Source organism: Phallusia mammillata, chromosome 7 (genome assembly GCF_965637545.1).
Source record: "Phallusia mammillata chromosome 7, kaPhaMamm4.hap1.1, whole genome shotgun sequence".
Taxonomy (NCBI): domain Eukaryota; kingdom Metazoa; phylum Chordata; class Ascidiacea; order Phlebobranchia; family Ascidiidae; genus Phallusia; species Phallusia mammillata.
The window spans coordinates 22,162,395-22,181,630 of NC_137258.1; the positions used below are offsets into that span (position 1 = coordinate 22,162,395).

General features: G+C 37.9%; 2 protein-coding genes across 3 annotated transcripts; both read left to right on the forward strand.

Annotated features, from left to right (window-relative positions):
- The first annotated feature begins 969 nt into the window (after positions 1-969).
- LOC145238453 (uncharacterized) lies at positions 970-6,780 on the forward strand. Of its 2 annotated transcripts, none has more exons than XM_080101641.1 (10): positions 970-1,126; positions 1,515-1,805; positions 1,899-2,039; positions 2,326-2,430; positions 2,704-2,853; positions 3,150-3,347; positions 3,964-4,152; positions 4,337-4,464; positions 5,412-5,562; positions 6,428-6,780. In XM_080101641.1, exons 1-10 carry the CDS (start codon positions 991-993, stop codon positions 6,598-6,600), a joined length of 1,662 nt encoding a protein of 553 aa, XP_079957767.1. In that variant the 5' UTR covers positions 970-990; the 3' UTR covers positions 6,601-6,780. The 2 variants fall into 2 exon arrangements, with proteins under 2 accessions (XP_079957767.1, XP_079957768.1); XM_080101642.1 differs by having other exon boundaries at positions 2,704-2,847.
- Positions 6,781-7,011: 231 nt separating this feature from the next.
- Positions 7,012-18,035, forward strand: LOC145239090 (uncharacterized). Its single transcript, XM_080102372.1, has 9 exons — positions 7,012-7,021; positions 8,308-8,468; positions 11,788-11,938; positions 12,230-12,376; positions 12,924-13,121; positions 13,261-13,446; positions 13,962-14,089; positions 14,529-14,679; positions 16,878-18,035. Exons 1-9 carry the CDS (start codon positions 7,012-7,014, stop codon positions 17,048-17,050), a joined length of 1,305 nt encoding a protein of 434 aa, XP_079958498.1. The 3' UTR covers positions 17,051-18,035.
- Positions 18,036-19,236: the final 1,201 nt, after the last annotated feature.

A 19,236-nucleotide genomic window follows, 5' to 3' on the forward strand; every position in this document is an offset into this window, starting at 1 on the left:
TTTGAGCCACGTGTTGCAGCAAAATTCCAATAACAGCCCCCTGGGGCAATTTGTGTCCAACAATGGACGCACGTTTTTTCGGAAAAGTATGAAACCTTTTATCCAGCTTTAGTGAACGCAAGAATCTTGAGCATAGCGAAGTAGTTTGGCCTTGCAGCGATAGAGATATGTAGATGTTGCAATGAAGTCTTTTGTTAGTGAGGGCTATCTTAAATGATGATTAGAGAGCATTTTCGAGGTTGTTTAGATAATTTAAAACTCCTCGCTTCAAAGTTGTCATTGGGAAACTATATATGCTTTAAAATCATACTTTAAAACTCTTTCCATAAGATTTTGAGCAGAAAGTTGGTTGATTTCCGAAAGTCTGAAAAACTAATAAAATATTACGGATTCGGAAGTTTTTCACAATTTGAAATGCACGAAATTATTTTTAACGCGATGTTTTTAACGAGGTTCACAGTAAAAAAAACGAGATTTTTACAAAATCGTTAATGACATGATTGCCGCGCATCCAATTAGGACATATTTGCATGTGAGACAATTACTGGAAATTATCAGGCATGCAAACCAACTTTGGAGTACCAGGGCGAACTTTAAGGGGCGGAGAAATTCAGCTCAGAAACACGAAGCAAATACGATTATTGCCAGTCATACCAGATAAGTACGATATTTAAGTATTAATTACAGCCTGTTGAATTTGGAGGAATGTGTGTCTCAGAGTTAAGGTCCGAAGACGAAAATGCAAACTTTAATCAGCCTAAACCCGATTTGTTTTATAAATAAAGTTCGTTTAGGCCCGAAAGTTAAATTTACCAAGATAAAATTACGACACAAATTTGGCAGAGTGTAAAGTCAGGCCCGAATCAAGCCAGTTTTATTTAAATTTAGGCCCCAACCCGACTCAAACCCTTATAACCCAGATATGTCTTAATATAGATATGAGAGATCTATTCGACAGGTATCGACAAATATAGTTGAATAGTGAAAAACATGGTCGAAGTGGAAAAGGTTTTCGTATGTTTTGTGACTTTAACGGTCTCAATTGTGCATGGACAGTATCCGGATTTTGACGAACAGTTTGAATATCCGTTTAATCTCGGCGGAGGGAACCCGTTTTATCCCGAAGGTAAACCAAAAACTATAATGTTAAAATGAATTACAGTCCGCTAGGCGTTTTTAAGGCTATTTGCTGTAACAAATAGCATAATTTTTGTCCGTTGCAAGTTCCGTGCCGTAATTGCAAAATAAAAGATTTGGTTTACTTTTTTTTTAAACTTTGTTTGTTTGTTTGTTTTTTCATTAGATTTAATTCAAATAGTTTTTTGCAACATACACTTAATTGTTTAGTACAACGTTATACCCGACAATACCAACACCCCTAATTTCTGCAATAGCTTTAATAGTAAATATCGTAGTCTACTGTATTCCGAAATCCAAAAAGAGTTCGCGTAACCTATAGCATAGCATGCAGAGTGAAAAATTCTGTTTGTAATATATTCGTCTCATTTTTTTAGGTTGGCCGTTCGTGCAACCACCTTACTTTCCCCCAGAAACAACAACCACTCCCGAACCGGTTACAGAAACAACAACCACTCTCGAACCGGTTCTAGAAACAACAACCACTCTCGAACCGGTTCTAGAAACAACAACCACTCTCGAACCGATTACAGAAACAACAACCACTCCCGAACCGGTTCTAGAAACAACAACCACTCTCGAACCGGTTCTAGAAACAACAACCCCATGGGATCCTTTCCCGATCAACAATTTTCCCCCGAATTTTGGAGATGGATTTAACTTAGGAGGTTGGAAACAATGGCTTGATTAAAGTTAACATGCAAAACTACACTGGTTTAACTATTTCTAATATATTTTCACCCAAGGAATTTTGCTTTAAGATTTAAACCTTGGTGGTACCAATTTGCCACCATACCACCCACCTTTTCCACCAGACTTGAACTCAGATTTGGCGATTTTGATTCGTCTGTTGAGTGGAGGACATTTTCAATATCCTTCCCAACTCTTACAGTTCTTACCCTGTAAGTCCAGTATATTCGCCACCTACAAATATCCAGTTCAAAAATTACTAACCAGTACCGTATATTGTTTATTCATTGTAATTTAAGTCTTCCAAAAAACAATCATGGAAGCATTTTTAAAGTTTATGGTCTCTTTTCACCATGGCAAACGGCGAATTTTTTTTTTGAATTAAACTTCCTATGTTTTACCTGGTGACACTTGTAGCCATAAAGACAATCTTTTAGAATTTTAGTACTTTTCCTCTCTTGCTTTTACTACTTTTAAGTTATTATTTGCCCTTATCAGATTTTCAGACTGACGAAGGATTAAATGACAACACGTTGTTGTTATATTTTCTTTCTAATTTTTCGGGATCTCTTATGGAGACTACAACACCAACCCCTCCGCCAGGTAAGAAGGTTTTTGAAATTAAAAAAAACTTTACATTTTGTTATCTTTGCCCACATGAAAATCCCACCTAAACCCACGTATTTTGTTGTTGTTTTTTAGACAAACTTATATAGTTGGCAAAGATGCGAAACCAAGGGGTTAAAGTAACGATAAAATTATTGGAAACTCCTGTTTCTTGCCATTGTTAATTTCAAAACATTAACCATAGCTTTTCCGAATTAGTCAAAACCATTGTAACAACGATATTCGTATTTTTTAAATTGTGTTTTGCAGAAACACCTGAAAGCACCAACAACACCAACTCCTTTCCCTGTGAGTCTCCACTCGTATGTATTCCTGACGATGCCGCAACGGACGATTACAACTGCGTGTGTCCACCCGGTCAATATTGCTCAAACAACTTGGCATTGCCTCCTGGTACAGGTGCTGTTTCCAATATTTGTTATCTAAACATGTTTCATATTTTTTTTCGTCAAGTATTAAAGGGGATATGAGAAAAAACCTGTTAGCAAAGCCTTCTGCTCAAAGTACAGTAAATCATTGGGAAAAAAATACAAAGGTTTTGTAGTGACCATCGGCTAAAACTAAGGTGTAAGCATAAGTTTGAACAAACTTTCACATTTCGGCATCACTGTTGCCGCATTTTAACTGACTTCCAAGCAATATTCGTTTTTTCTGACCTACAGCTCTAGCATATGACAAAATTCTGTTTTCGTCAGCACATCTGGGTGGAATTTATCCTCTTCAAGGAAACCCTTTCGGTCCTCTCTTTAATGGTCCCTTGGCCCCCTCGCAGTGTTCGCTCAGAGGTGGAGAGTGCGTGGATTGGAGACATCGGGTTTGCCTGGGTGGAGTAGAGCGCGGTTTGTGTCCTGGAGATTACAACCAGCGATGTTGTATGCCTTGCGATCCAGTATGTAAGTAGCAACAACGACTACTAATTGGAAAAGCTACTAACACAGGAATTCACAGCAAACAAGATTTTCTAAATACGGATAGATGACTTAAAACGCGCATAAAAATACAGTGAGACTGGAATAGGGTTAGATACTAGATTTAACATAAAGAACTGGGTTTTAGGTTGATTTCATTGTTATTATTATTAGAAAACCTTAGACCAACCCTAATAGCCCTAACCGTCAGCATTTTTTTACGGGGTTCGAACCCAGGACTCTCCCGGGGACGAATCCCGTTTAGGGTTTTTCATGTCTGTATATGGGTTACACAAAGTGCATTTTTTACACAAAAAATACTATTATTATTTTTTTTTTTTTTTTTATTATGTCAAAAAAAAAAAAAAATCAGGCGCGCAAAACCATTCGGCCAAGTTTCTGCCCTGTCAGCATTTTTTACACAAACTGCATTTAAAATATTTGACTGCGCCCCATACCGGAAATTAGCAAACCTTCTGCTGTGAGTTCCTGTTTTATTAGCTCTACCCTACAAACTGGCATGGTGGTCTGAATGTATCAAAAACGGTGTACGAATTAAAATTTATGGAAAACACATATTATAACAATTTATTTTGAACAGGTTTTGCGAACGAAGCATTGTGGAGTGGTATTGGTGACAAGGCTTGTCAAAACGCTGGTGGGTCATGTCAATTCATCAGTAACTACTGTAGTGTACCATATGCTCGCGGCATGTGCGGGGGACCTGCAAATCGACAGTGTTGCAGAGGTGCACAGGCGGCTATGAATGGAGGAAATAACGCCAAAAAAGGTTGGTGTAAGGTTGTAAGGCCAAAACCAGGGCAAAGTTGTACAGCGGGCCCGGCTTTTTGGGTCGGGACTGAGCTTCAATTTAAACAAACGGCCTTGAAGCCTATTTTGATCCAGAAACAGCCTTGTTTTTATCGTGTAGTAAACTAACTTTCAAATCCTGACAATCTTTGTTCTGTTTGCAGGTTGTACTTTGGTCGTGTATAAAAACAAGCAAATTATCGGTCTTAACAATCTAAAGGTCAGAGTTGAACCAGGCTTCAAACCTCACATGGACAAAATGACCAAGTGGGCGAATCAGTGTTGTGTGACGGTAAACGTTGCTATTGGTAACCAACATTCTTGGTCAGTTAGTTTTTGTTGCGAAGTATATTTGTCACAAATTGACAGGGCTGGCTAACGAGTCCTATCAGTTGAGTCGCAAGTCAAGTCAAAGAAAACTCAAGGCTCAAGTCAATCAAATAAGGTTCGAATCTTAAGTTAAGTCAAATCAAATGAGATTCGAATCTTAAGTCAAGTCATTAGGGAGTCGAGTCCAGGCAAGTCCTGAAAAGTTCTTATAAGTAAATCCATCAACGGCGTCCCTTTCTTTCAGAGGAGTCCACTTAAACGAAACATGTTGATAGGCACTTATTGAACTGCGTGGACAACAACGTTAAACCTACGGAGTTTTTAAAAACCCAAAATTCCTATTTTTACTGCATCGGCTAGTAGAACGTTTGCACAGTAAAGTATGCAATTAAAAGCAAATACTTGGTCTTGACATGTACTACATTTACTTAAACCAAGCTGCAACTACAACGCTTAATGCCAGCGTAAGAAAGTTTTGCATGTAGCAGTGGCTTTGCTACGTGAAAATTAAGCACAATTAACTACGCATCGCACAATAAACTGCTGCAGTTGTTTGGTTGAAGACAACTGAACGGGTTATCTGTTGAGAAATTTCCTTAGGGTTGGTGGTAGACCGGGTCCAAGTCAAGTCTTTTCACAGGTGACTCGTGTCGTTTAACCGGCAAATTTTGCCTAATAAACGTATCTTTTTTATTGGTCATTTCAGTTTTTAAGTATAAAGAAAGACAGTTATTTCTAAACAATAATGGGTACCGGTATAATAACTTATTCACATTAGGCAGTGATTTCAATATTGACATTATGATGCTCGGTGGGCCATTTTCAGCTATCAATTCTGACACGAGAGGCGCTAGAACGCTTCAAGGGGCAAAATGTAATTTTCTATTAAGTTGATTATATGTCGTAAAGGTACACGTGACACACGCTTTTCGAAAACAAAAGCAGAAGTTGGGCAACGCTATTGTCACCCCCGCTACAAAATCAAACCACCTAATTGGGCATGCCATTGACTTCAACCTCAATACTCCTACTGGGTGGTGCAACTCTAAGTGTCTACAAGGTAACAGTTAAAATACTATACGAACATTTTGGATAGCTATATATAATAAAGCTAATGCAAAAAATATGTTATGACAAAATACTACACTAATGCGTTTGTATTGGTACGGTGTAGCTGCAGCACGTTTAGCCTTGATCCAGTACTTGCTCCGTTCACTTTTTTGTGTTCAATAACGTTTTAACCTTGCGCAGCTATTATCGGCTTGGTGATTGATTAATGCAATTGTGTCGCTACAGATCTTAGTCATGATCCACCAATGGGGGTATAACTACAGTAAGAACTCATAGATCAGGTTTGCTAAATACTGATTGAGGGCGTAAAGAGCGCAGCTATTTAAAATGAAAGTGATACTGGGATAGGGTAAGGAATTAACTTTAACATAAAGACCTAGTTTTTTAGGTTGAATTTATTGTTATTATTACCATGAAACCTTTGACCAACCTTAATAGCCGTAACCAGTGTTTTTTAAGGTGTTTTGGGGGACCGTTTCGGTCCCCCAAATTTCTCCAGCGGTTTCCCAAAATTTGGACTTGCAACTACAACTACAGTTTTTGGTATTTAAATGAAACACTTGTGGTCTCTTAAAACTACTTAACGGTCACCCAAACCAAACCTTAAAAAAAAACCTGGCCCTAACCTTCAGCATTTTGTATACATACTGCAGTTAAAAAATGCGTCACGTGTTGGAATTTTGCAAACCTGACTACTGTGAGTTCTTACGTTAGTAGCTCTACCCACCAATTGTGCCCTCCACTGTTTTTTGTTTCATAACGTTTTAAAGTTACGCAGCTATTTATAGTTTGGTGATTGTGTGTATTCTTCCATAGATAAACTTCTTTCAACTCAACCTAATTCATATTTTTAGGCAAACGGAATCCTGCCGCTGTATGTTTCATCAACAAAGTGAAGAAGGGTGGTCTGAGGTGGGGAGGGGACTTTAAAAAACGTGACCCAGTTCATGTTGATGACGGAATGAATAGAAACAATTTGAAGAAATGGAAACTTCTGTTTGCCAAGTTACAAAAAGCCTGCAAATGAACATGTTCAAATAACCAACATTTTAAACAAACTTTTTCAAAGCAAGTTTGGGGTGTGCTCACAATACTTTGTACATTGGCTTGCTTATCGCTATGTTTAAAATTCATGCACTGCATAAACTCGTTTTCACTACTTCTTATATTGTCAAAGTCGGGCCGGGATTTTCCAATCGGGTTTATTTAAAACTGGTTTGCTTTGGACCCCAATTCACACTCTGTCTGGCCCATTTATATCGTAGCCGCTTACAGATCTGATATTGATTCCACCTTCCATGTAGTAAACCATACTATGTTGGCAAATAAATGTAATTATTTAATACCCAATTGTGTAAAAACAGCCGCCATGGAGATAGATGTTAACACGGTATAAAACTCACAAATGAAAACAACATTGGTTAATCAGATGTAAACAATGACAACGCGTAAGTCAGAAAAAAACAGCACAACGTTGGAGCATTTCGAAGTCTGCAAATATGGATATAGTTGGTCGAAGATAGACGAGCTGCAGCTAAACCGTTGTTACAAAGCATTGTGTGACAAGGACTTTAATGCGACGAATTGCGGGTAAACACGGTTAAGGGAGCAGTTTATGCAACACATTGCTAAAACACTTCTAAATTTCATTTTAAAACAACGCAGCAAGACAGTCTAGACCAGTGGTTCCCAAACTTTTTTATATTTTTTTCAAAACGACCCCTTTGCCATTATTTCGAGGGCTCGCGGTCCTTAAGCCTAAATGTGTATTTCATAAAAACTAAAGTTGATTGCAGGATTTTAATTAATTATGCAAAATTGCGCATAACAATCATCCAAAGACAGCATATGACATCACAAACAGGACAAAAACATTACTATTGTGCGCGAACAATTGCATTTTTGATAGTTGTCATTCAATAAAGGCCATTGTTTAGCAATGGAGACAGTCGATTCTCAATTCTACTTTGATTTAAACTTATTTAGTGGCACAAACTGACGCCAAAAAAGATTATAGAATTACTTCAACCGCTTCGCGGTCCCCAAAAAATTGCCTCACGGACCCCTAAAGGACCGCGGACCCCAGTTTGGGAACCGCTGGTCTAGACCAAGAACCAGATTGTTTTGGCAATATAAGCCTATATACAATAAAAATAATTGTGACGATGTTGTTCTAGCGATCTACTGAACTTGCCTAGTAACACTTCGGGTTAATTTCCGGTAACGTTCAGTCGACATAGTGGTATAAAGTAAACAGTTAACGAATTAATTTTTTACTAAAGCAGCAGAAGCGGGGTGCCTTTGAATACTACACGTGCGCTAGGTGCGCTTGGTAACTTTTTTTCGTGCAACGTAACTTAAAAATATCGCAGGTAACTCGCTTTGGTGCGATTAAACTTATAATCGGTGCGACGTGACTCGAAAATACTGCAGCTGCCCTGATTTTATGCGACGACTCGTAAATACTGCAAATAATGCTGGAAAAGTGTTACGATAGTCCCAACACACACCCTAAACCAGTGGTTCCCAACCAGAGCCCATGCCCCCCCAGGGGGGACCACGAGCTGTTTTTTTTTTTGGGGGGGGGGGGGGGCAGTACAGATTCACCAGAAACAATCACTAAAACCCATCTTATTGCTAAATGGTAACCTCTTTATAATTTAAATTATTTGTCAGAAGTTAACTTTTAGATGAAAAATACAATGATAAAATAAGAAATCACATTCAATTGCAGACCAAGAATACCCAAGAGCCAATCGCTTCATCAACGAAGTTAGAAACGCGGGACTGAGTTTGACTGGAAACACCGATGATCCCTATGTTATTCATATTGATGATGGATTGAATGGGATCAACAAAACCAAATGGAATGATCTTTACTACGGGATGCAAGCAGTTTGCAAATAAGCGGATTGTAGTGTTGTAATGTTGCAAATAAGTGCAAAGATGTGTATTGTAATTATCATCTCGTAATTGTCGTGTACAAAACATAAAATTCAAAAAAAAGAATCACCTAGCTCGTTGCTTGGTGGATGAAAATTTTATTGAACCTAATGTTCATAAATTTAAGTTAAATAACTGTGATTGGATATTGCATGTTGTAAATGTCATTTTAAATTAGCATTTCTACCTTATTTAAATAGAATCATAAGCTTAAATCGACATGTGATGTTGTATTTTAGGCGTGTATTAATCAGATGTTACTTGTCATTAAGTGTTAGTTACTTAGGAAATGTGTTCGTGATTTTGGATTTGAATAAAAGTGTGCGTGAAATTTTTGATTTTGTTGTTCTTGAAAAAAAACACGTTTTCCGCATTTTTTAACGAACAGCTGACTGAACCGATAAAATATTTACAAAACAAGCGTGTACAGATATAGTACTCAGGCTATAAGAGAGTACAAAAGCACAAAATAAACATATCAAAGAGTTTAAAAAGAGCCACGGTATAGAGAAACAGAATCTTTAGACCTAAAAATGTTTTAAAAAATGTTTACAAAGTTGCCAATCAAAACGCTTACGTGTATATCAGCAAACAGAGTAATTGGGTTTATGACAGTTGAGTTTTAATTCTCAACAGTGTTGGTAAAAAATCGACTTACGGTGCGTTTTATTGTCTGAAGTTTTACAAAACTTACAGTAACATTGCACCATACCAGCTTAGATCAATCTAGGTACACTACAAAGACCTTTGAAAACGTTGTTTTTGCAGCATGTAATATGCCCAGCAGCAGTTTGCACAAGCAGCAGTTTGCACAAGCAGCAGTTTGCACAAGCACGTAAACAAAGCATTTCAGCCACGCGTTGCAAAAAAATTCCAGTAACAGCCCCAGGACAATTTGTGTCAAACATTGGATGCACGTTTTTCAGAAAAATATGAAACTTTTTCTCCAGCTTAAGAAGGCACAAATGTTGAGTATGGCGATGTAGTTTGGTTTGCAGCGATAGAGATATGTAAATGTGATAAAGAAGCCATTTGTTAGTGAGGGCTATCTTAAATAATGATTTGAGACAGCTTTTTCGAGGTTGTTTTGATAATTTAAAACTCCTAGCTTCATAGTTATCATTGGAAAACAATAAAACTTTTAAAATCATACTTTAAAAGTCTTTCCATAAGATTTTGTGCAGAAAGTTGGTTGGTTTCGGGAAATCTAAATGATTATTAAAATATTACTGATCCCAAAGTTTTTCACAATTTGAAATCCAAAAACGTACTAGAAAGCTTGTTGAGGCCCGAAAGTTAAATTTACCTGAGTGAAATTACGAAACAAATGTGGAAGAGTGTAAAGTCAGGTCTCAATCAATTCGGTTTTATTTAAATTTAAGCCTAAATCCGATTCACACCCTTATACTCCAGGTATGTCTTAAAACAGGTATTAGAGATCTATTCAACAGGTAGACAAACATAGTTCCATAGAAAAACATGTCTGAAGTGGTAACGGTTTTCGTATGTTTTGTGACTTTAACGGTCTTAGTTGTGCATGGCCAATTCCCCGACTTTGGCGATCAAAGAGGAGGCAACTCGTTTTACCCCGAAGGTAAACTAAAAGTATACTGTTAAAATTGATCACATTACTCTGGGTGTGTATAAGGCTTTGTTACTAAAGCAAATTGCAAAAGTTTTTGTTTCTTAATGTTTTTGTTTTCTTGCTGCATTTCTTTAGGCCTCTAATCCTCGTAAAAGCTAATCTCGCGTTTGCATGTGTAGCGGTCACTCCATACGGCCTAGTAATCGTCATTTAATCAAACTTGTTCAATGGCCAACAAATATGAACAAATATTTTATCAATGGTATCATCTCAGAAGCGTACGCAAATGCTACTAACAGAGTAATACTGAATCAAACCGGTCTCCCCAACATTCCCTTATGACAAGGCATAGGCTAGAAAAATTCAGTCCGCGGTAGGACTCGAACCTACGACAGAAGCCAATCCAAGGCTTGTTTTTCTTTGGCATCTCTTTGAGGCCTGGCAAAGCTGTTTCAAGTGTTCGCGTTGATGCTAAGTTCTGCTTTGACAACTAAAGCCCGTAGCCTATGCATTTTTGACTGTAATATCAGAATGCAACCTCTCCCATTTGGAGTCTCGTAGATTAATCTCATGTGCAATTGCGCAATATCAAGTATTTGTCATAACAGGTCAAAACTCTTCCTGGAGTTGTATATATTCTTCCTATTAGGTTGGCCGTTTTTGCAGACACCTTATGTTCCCCCAGAAACAACAACACCTGAACCGGTTCCAGAAACAACAACACCTCAGCCGACTCCAGAAACAACGACCCCTCTCGAACCGGTTCTAGAAACATCAACCCCTCTCGAACCGGTTCTAGAAACATCAACCCCATGGGAACCGGTTTCTTTCCCGCCCCAAAATTTCCCCCCGAATTTAGGAGATGGATTTAACTTAGGAGGTTGGAAACAATGGCTTGTTTAACGTTAACCTTCAAAACTACACTGGTTTAACTATTTCTAATATATTTTTACCCAAAGAATTTTGCTTTAAGATAACCTTGGTGGGACCGATTTTCCACCTTCCCATGACTTAACCACCGATTTGGTGAATTTGATTTGTATGTTGAGTGGAGCACAATTTCAGTATCCTTCCAAACTTTTACAGCTCTTACCCTGTAAGTCCAGTATATTCAGTATATAAACACTTAGTTCACAAATTACTAACACAGAATTGTAAACGGGCCCGAAACGCGGCCCGAACCCAATTCGTTTATGAGAAGCCCGTTTAGGTCCGAAAGTTTGATTGATAGGACTATACATTGGAGCCTCAGGAAACACCAAGACAACAACCACAACAGACAATAATAGAAAATTGATCTTGAACAAGAAGTTTTAGGGCTGTTTGACATCAGGTCAGGTCCAGCAAATGGCTACCTAGCTAATAAAATTTATTTAAAAAATACTGACACAGAGTGTAAAGTCAGGCCCGAACCCGGCCCAAAAAGTCAGGCCCGCTGTACTAATAAGTACCGCAATGTAAAATCTGAACTGAACATTTAGACGTATATTGTATATTTATTGTACTTTAAGTGTTGCAAATAAACAATCCTATATCCATTTTTAAAGTTGATGGGCACCAGTATATCCAACCGTTACCATGGCAAACTCTTTCCACCATGGCAACGGCGAAATTGTTTTGATTAAACTTCTTATGTTTTACCTGCGGTGTACAGTGACACTTGCAGCCATAATGACAATCTTTTAGAATTTTGCTACTATTCTTTCTCTTTTACTGTTTTTACCTTTAACTTATGATTTGCGCTTATCAGTTCTTCAGACTCAGGAAGGATTAAATGAGTTGTTGTTATATTTTCTTTCTGATTTTTTCGAATCTGCAACACCAACCCCATCGCCAGGTAAGAAGGTTTTCTAAACTTCTAAAACTCTTTTATTATCAATGTGCTATATAAACTTCCACCTAAATCTGCGTAGGCCTTTTTCATCGTTTTGTTTTTGGAGACAAATTTGAAGCGTTAGCAAAGAAACGAAATTCAGATATAACGTGAAGATAAAATAGATTAAAACTTTTATAATATCCAGTTTCTTGCGATTTTTAATGATGAAAAAACAATCACTCATGTTTCCTTATTAGTCAAATCCATTGTAACGATGACGATAAAGTTTGTATATTTCAAAGTGTTTTTCAGAAACACCTGAAAGTACGAACTACAACTCCTTTCCCTGTGAGTCTCCACTTGTATGTATCCCTGATGATGCTGCAACAAACGATTACAACTGTGTGTGTCCACTCGGCCAATATTGCTCAAACAACCGGACATTGCCTGTTCGTACAGGTACTGTTTCCATTATTTGTTTTCTTTATATGTTTCGTATTTGTTTCGTCAAGTATCAAAGGGGATATGGAAAAACTATTTGCAAGATTAGCAGTCTTCTGCTCAAAGTACAGTGAATCAATGTAAATTACAAAAAATACAAAGGTTTTGTAGTGACCATCAGCCAAAACAAAGCTGTAAGCATAAGTTTAAATAAAACAGGTTTGATTCGGGCCTGACTTTATACTTTGCTCATTTGTGTCGTAAGTTCACCCATATTAGATTCCTACGATGATTTTTCGAATCTAAGACAGGTAACAATAAATTTATGTGGTGATTTACAGTTATTTGCAGTTGCTATGATCTAAAAATGACGTCGAGCATGTTGTTTAGCAAACTTATGTCCGCAACGAAAATCGCAGTGTAAACGGCTGGGGTCGCAAGGTAAGGTTGGGTTAGGCGCCACTAAGCATAGGGTACACGGGTTTGAAGTAGTTGCATCTTGAGCCTTGTTTTTTTCTTGCTTATAACACAACTTAAAAAAATTACAAAATTTTGGTTTCTTCAGCATATTTGGGTGGAATTCGACCCCTTCAAGGGAACCGTTACGGTCTTCTGTTCTATCGATCCTCGGCCACCACACAGTGTAGGCTCTTAGGGGGAAAGTGCGTGGATTGGAGACATAGGGTTTGTCTGGGAGGAGTAAAGCGCGGTCTGTGTCCTGGAAATAACAACCAACGGTGTTGTATGCCTTGCGATCCAGCATGTAAGTAGAAACAACGACTACAAACTGTTAGAGCTACTAACACAGGAACGAGTCATACGTCCTAGATTGTCGGTTGAAAATTGGTTAAAAAGTTTGGTAACACAAAAAAACATATATATTAATAATTCACTTTGCACAGGTATTGCGAAAGAAGCATCGTGGAGTGCCAATGACAAGGCTTGTCAAAACGCTGGTGGGTCTTGTCAACTCACCAGCAACTACTGTAGTGTCCCGTATGTACGCGGCATGTGCGGGGGACCTGCAAATCGAAAGTGTTGCAGAGGTGCAAAGGTGGCCATCAATGGGGGAAATAACGCTAAAAAAGGTTGGTGCAAGTGATACCCAAGAGTAGGGGTTAACGAACAGTTTGAGTTAAAACGAAATAAACACTGATTATTTTGTTGTTACTATATGCACTGCTATTTTTAATTTTAGTAAAAAAACTCGTATTGATATAATAGCAATACGGCACATAGTTGTTTACTGTTGATAGTTGACTTTTTTGCATTTTTCTTCAAAAAAATCTTTCAGAGGCAGTAAGGCCAAAACCACCGCAGGTTGTTAAGTGGGTCTGGCATTTTAGTTTTAACAAACGTCCTTGATTTGGGCCAGACTTCACACTTGGCATTACTTTTTACCAACTTCGGGCCTGATACGGTCCTTGTGTTTTGTTTTTTAATCGGATTGACCGGGTTGGGGACCAAACTTTTTTTTTAAATCGGATTCGGGCTTGTAATTTAGTGTTTTAACCGGTTTTGGAAGCTTTTTTCGGTCCAGAAACAGACTTGTATTATCATGTAGTAAACTCTCCCAATCCCGCAATCTTTATGCTATTTGCAGGTTGTACTTTGGTCGTGTATTCGAACAAGCAAATTATCGGTCACAACAATCTAAAGGTCAGAGTAGAACCGGGTTTCAAACCTTACATGGACAAAATGACCAAGTGGGCGATTCAGTGCTGCGTGAAGGTAAACGTTGCTATGGTAACCAATATATTAACTCAGTTATTCTTGTTGCGAAGTATGTTTGTCACAAACTGAGTCAATTATCGTACATCAAGTTGCAATTCACACCTTATTCATTATAAATCAGTTAAAAATGTCCAATACTAGAATAGTTAAATAGAACTTTAGGATAAATATTAACTTCGTTTAACTGGCAAATTTCGTCCAGGAAATTTATATTTTTACTGGTTATTTCAGTTTTTAAGTATAAAGAAAAACATTTAAGTTTTAACAATAATGGGTACCGTTACAATAATAACTCATTCACATTAGGCAGAAATTTCAATTTTGACATTAACATGTTCGGTGGACCATTTTTAGCTATTAATTTTGACACGAGAGGCGCTAGAACGCTTCCAGGCGCAAAATATGATTTTCCGTTAGTTTTTTATATGTTGTAAAGGTACACGTGACACACGCTTTTCGAAAACAAAATCAGAAGTTGAGCAACGCTATTGTCACCCCCGCTACAAAATCAAACCACCTAATTGGGCATGCCATTGACTTCAACCTCAATACACCTACTGGATGGTGCAACTCTAAGTGTCTACAAGGTAATGTTTAAAAAATTATCGGATTGTTTTGGGTAAGCTGAGACAATAAAATGCGCATGGTGGCGCTGGTGAAATAGTTATAAAGTTACAGCCAAGAATTGGTCGAATGGTCCGGCGCGCCTTACCCCAAAACAGACAAAAAAAAACTTTATCGGGATTCGTCCCCATGAGCATCTGGGGTTTAAATCCTGTGAAAAAATACTAGGGTTAGCACGCCAATCCTTTTTTATTTGTACAGTATAGCTGCAAAACGTTTAGCGTTGATTCAGCAATTGTGCCCTTCACTAATTTGTGCTCAGCAAGGTTTCCACGTTGCGCAGCTGTCTTTGGATTGGTGATTGATTAATGCAATTGTGTCGCTACAGATCTTAGTTGCGTAAGAACTCACAGATCAGGTTTGCTTAATACTGATAGAGGGCGTAAAGACCGCAGTTATTTAAAATGACAGTGAGTCTGAGATAGAGTTAGGAACTAATCTTAACGAAAAGACTGTCACGTTCCGTTTTCACGGGTACGCAAAAGTTTGGGACTGACTATCGGAAGTTCCTTAACAGCTAACGCTCGTGTACTCTGATCGGCAGCAAACCTTTTTTTCTACATTTATTCACGTCCAACCACACGATAATCAAACCAACAAAAACAACAATCCAGCATTACTTTGCAGTTGTCTCTATATTCTCTAAATCAGCGGTTCCCAAACTGGGGTCCGCGGACCTTTAGGGGTCCGTGAAGCAATTTTGGGGGGACCGCGAAGCGGTTGAAGTAATTCTATAATCTTATTTGGCGTCAGTTTGTGCCACTGAATAGGTTTAAATCAAAGTACAATTAGAGATCCACTGCCTCCATTACTATACAATAGATAGCCTTTATTGCATGACAACTATCAAGAATGCAATTGTTTGCGCACTATCGTAATGTTTTCTGTCTTGTCTGTGATGTCACAAACCGTCTTTGGAACGTTGTTATGTGTAATTTTGCATACCTAATAAGCTAAAATTCTGTAAATCAACTTTCGTATTGCTAAAATACACCTTCAGGCTTAAGGTCCGCGAGTTCTCGATATAATGGCAAAGTGACCGTTTTGAAAAGCAATGAAAAAGTTTGAAAACCACTAAGTTAGAAAGTTGTTATATTAAAAAAAATCGTGACTGCACTAGTGTACTATAAGAAACAATGGTTTTCATTTTTCCTATAGCATTCTTTGATTTTTATAGGGCCGCGAAATACCAAAATAATTACAAAGGGTCCACCAGGCAAAATTTTTAGAAAAGTTTGGGAACCGCTGCTCTAAATCATTCTATGTTATGTTCTCTAATCGTTAGATGGGCGCTCTTATATATCTTGCATTACAATGATCGGGAAAAAGGCGTTAACTCGCTATGACGATTTCCTTTAGATAAAACAATGAACACTGCAACGGACAATGACAACACAATAGCGCCCGCAACGATAGACTCTAGACCAGTGGTTCCCAAACTTTTTAATATTTTTTTCTAAACGGTCCCATTGTCATTATTTCGAGGGCTCGCGGTCCTTAACCTAAATGTGTATTTCATAAAAACGAAAGTTGATTGCAGGATTTTAGCCAGTTGTGCAAAATTGCGCATAATAATCATCCAAAGACAGCATGTGACATCACAAACAGGACAAAAACATTACGATTGTGCGCGAACAATTGCATTTATTATAGTTGTCATTTAATAAAGGCCATTGTTTAGCAATGGAGACAGTCGATTCTCAATTCTACTTTGATTTAAACTTATTTAGTGGCACAAACTGACGCCAAATAAGATTATAGAATTACTTCAATCGCCTCGCGGCCCCCTCAAAATTGCCTCACGGACCCCCAAAGGACCGCGGACCCCAGTTTGGGAACCGCTGCTCTAGACGTACATAAATTACCCGTGATGCGTGGTAATTGGGTCGTGGGATATTGTCATGGGGCGGTCTAGAATATTTGTGACAAAGACCTAGTTTTTAAGATTGATTTATTGTTATTGTTATGCGTCACGTACCGGAATTTTTCAAACCTGGCTACTGTGAGTTCTTACGTTAGTAGCTCTACCCACCAATGGTGTGTTCTCTACTGTTTTGCGTTTCATAACGTTTTAACGTTACGCAGCTATTTATAGTTTGGTGATTGTGTGTATTCTTTCATAGTTAAACTTCTTTCAACTCAACCTAATTCATATTTTCAGGCAAACGGAATTCTGCCGCTGTATGTTTCATCAACAAAGTGAAGAAGGGTGGTCTGAGGTGGGGAGGGGACTTTAAAAAACGTGACCCAGTTCATGTTGATGACGGAATGAATAAAAAAAACTTGAAAAAATGGAAACTACTGTTCGCCCAGTTACAAAAAGCCTGCAAATGAACATGTTCAAATAACCAACATTTTAAACAAACTTTTTTAACGCAAGTTTTGGGTGTGCTCACAATCCTTTGTACATTGGCTTGCTTATCACTTCGTTTTAGTTTTATTCACCGTATAAACTCGTTTTAATTCTACTGGTAGCGCCCAAGTTAAATAACGACCAGAGCTTTTTTCAAATCGGGATTTGAGTGTGATTAAACGGGCTAAATTCTGGCCTCAGTTCATACTCTGGCCCATTATCGGGCCCGCATACAGCTCTGGTATTGATTCCACGCTCCATGTAGTAAACCATACTATTTTGGCAAATAAATGTAAGATATAGTACCAAATTGTGTAAAAACAGTGGCCAAGCTGTTAGGGTGGTATAAATGAAAACAACATAGGTTAATCAGAAGTAAACAATAAAATGTTTAGACCGAAAATAACTGCACATATGTAACGCTTTTATCATTTTTACGATTTGCTAAAACACAAAATTTAAATTTTAAGCAACTTAACAAGTACATTTTAGGCATACAACCATGTTTGTTGGTTGAATTAACAACGCCATAGACCCATATATTTGAGTTGCATAGCAAAACAAGTAAATATTGGGGACATTATGCACAGATCCACGCATCAATTTTATGACGTTAAGACTTGTTTGGCATGTGTTTTATTACTATTGTTAATTAGTACACAGTTTATTTATTGCAAAGTCACCTTGTTGTTTTACATGAATAATTGTGACGATGTTGTTCTAGCGATCTACTGAACTTGCTTAGCAAACACTCCGAGTTAATTTCCAGTAAATGTATTTTCAGTAACTTTCAGTCGACAACGTGGTAAGTAAACAGTTAACGAATTAATCGTTTACAAAAACAAATAGAAGCGGGGTGCCTTCGAATACTACACGTGCGCTAGGTGCGCTTGGTAACTTTTTTTCGTGCAACGTAACTTAATAATACCGCAGGTAACTCTCTTTGGTGCGATTAAATTCATAAAAGGTGCGAAGAAACTCGAAAATACTGCAGCTGTCCTGTTTTTTTTTGTTTTTTTTTGCGTAAATACTGCAGTTAACGTTAAACACGCAAATAATGCTGGAAAAGTGTTACGTTAGTCCCAACACACACCCTAAACTAGTAGTTCCAAACTGGTGGTCCATAGACCACTAGTGGTCCATGATGCCTTTTTTGGTGGTCCACAGGACGTCTACTAAATTTAGTGATAAACTGGAGATGATTGCATATCACATGTTAAAAAAGTATCAAAATGCTAGCTGTTAATAAATGTATCTCACTTCTTGAAAATCGGTTTTAAAAAAGTATGGCGCAAGCCCAAATGGTTGTTTTGTATGCGTACTTCAATCTTGCTCATAAACAAAATGGTCCATGATATTATTTTAACCAGGTCAGTGATCCATGGCCCGAAACGAGTAAGAACCACTGCCCTAAACCATAACCCTAGCCCTAACCCAACCTTAAATGCAGTACCTACAGCAACATTACGTTAAGTCGCAGTAACCACGTGTTTATTCGCTTCGAAAAAGGTTACCTGCTTTATTTACGGGCTTTGTTGCATTAAAACAAGTTAACTGCAGTATACTTAGCGAAGTACCAAGCGCACCAAGCGAAGTGCCTCGCGGACTAAGCGCACCAAGCGGACTTGCAGTATTTAAAGGCACCGGTAGAAGCGATAGTCTAATAGTCTAGAGCTATGTTTAGAAACAACAAACAACAGCTGTGTAATTTCCCTGCCTGAGTCTATCAAAAGTGTTGAAACTAATCGGCAAAAAGGGGGCTACATACCCCCCTGAAATCACAAAAACATGTACGTTAATAAACATATACATATACTTTATTTGTTTGGTTTTCTCTTATTTTACAGAACACTAATGCAGTTTTTCTGTAAAAAATGCGTATAAAGACGATTATTTAACTAAAAAATGATCTTAATGGGTGTAGCCTACATTGAATGGGTGAGTAAAATGCTCCTGGATTTACAAAAAGGTACTTTACTAAATATATCTTGTTCGTTTTTTCATATCAAAGTATAAATTATAGACAATTCTACCATGTATAATGCACAAATGGATAATTACCCAACTAAATACCGAAATATACCTAAGATATGTGTATGGAAGTATGCCCCCTCTTGCAAAATTTTCTTCCGTTGCCTGCTACCATCCGTAAGCGCAACAGGTGCAA

Bases quoted from the DNA above. Each gene is read 5' to 3' on its own strand.
- LOC145238453 (XM_080101641.1), top strand. From the start codon at position 991: ATGGTCGAAGTGGAAAAGGTTTTCGTATGTTTTGTGACTTTAACGGTC. The intron at 1,127-1,514 runs GTAAACCAAAAA...TCATTTTTTTAG, and splicing joins GAACCCGTTTTATCCCGAAG to GTTGGCCGTTCGTGCAACCA. The intron at 2,431-2,703 runs GTAAGAAGGTTT...TGTGTTTTGCAG, and splicing joins AACACCAACCCCTCCGCCAG to AAACACCTGAAAGCACCAAC.
- LOC145239090 (XM_080102372.1), top strand. The intron at 12,377-12,923 runs GTACTGTTTCCA...TGGTTTCTTCAG, and splicing joins GACATTGCCTGTTCGTACAG to CATATTTGGGTGGAATTCGA. The intron at 13,447-13,961 runs GTTGGTGCAAGT...TGCTATTTGCAG, and splicing joins GGGAAATAACGCTAAAAAAG to GTTGTACTTTGGTCGTGTAT.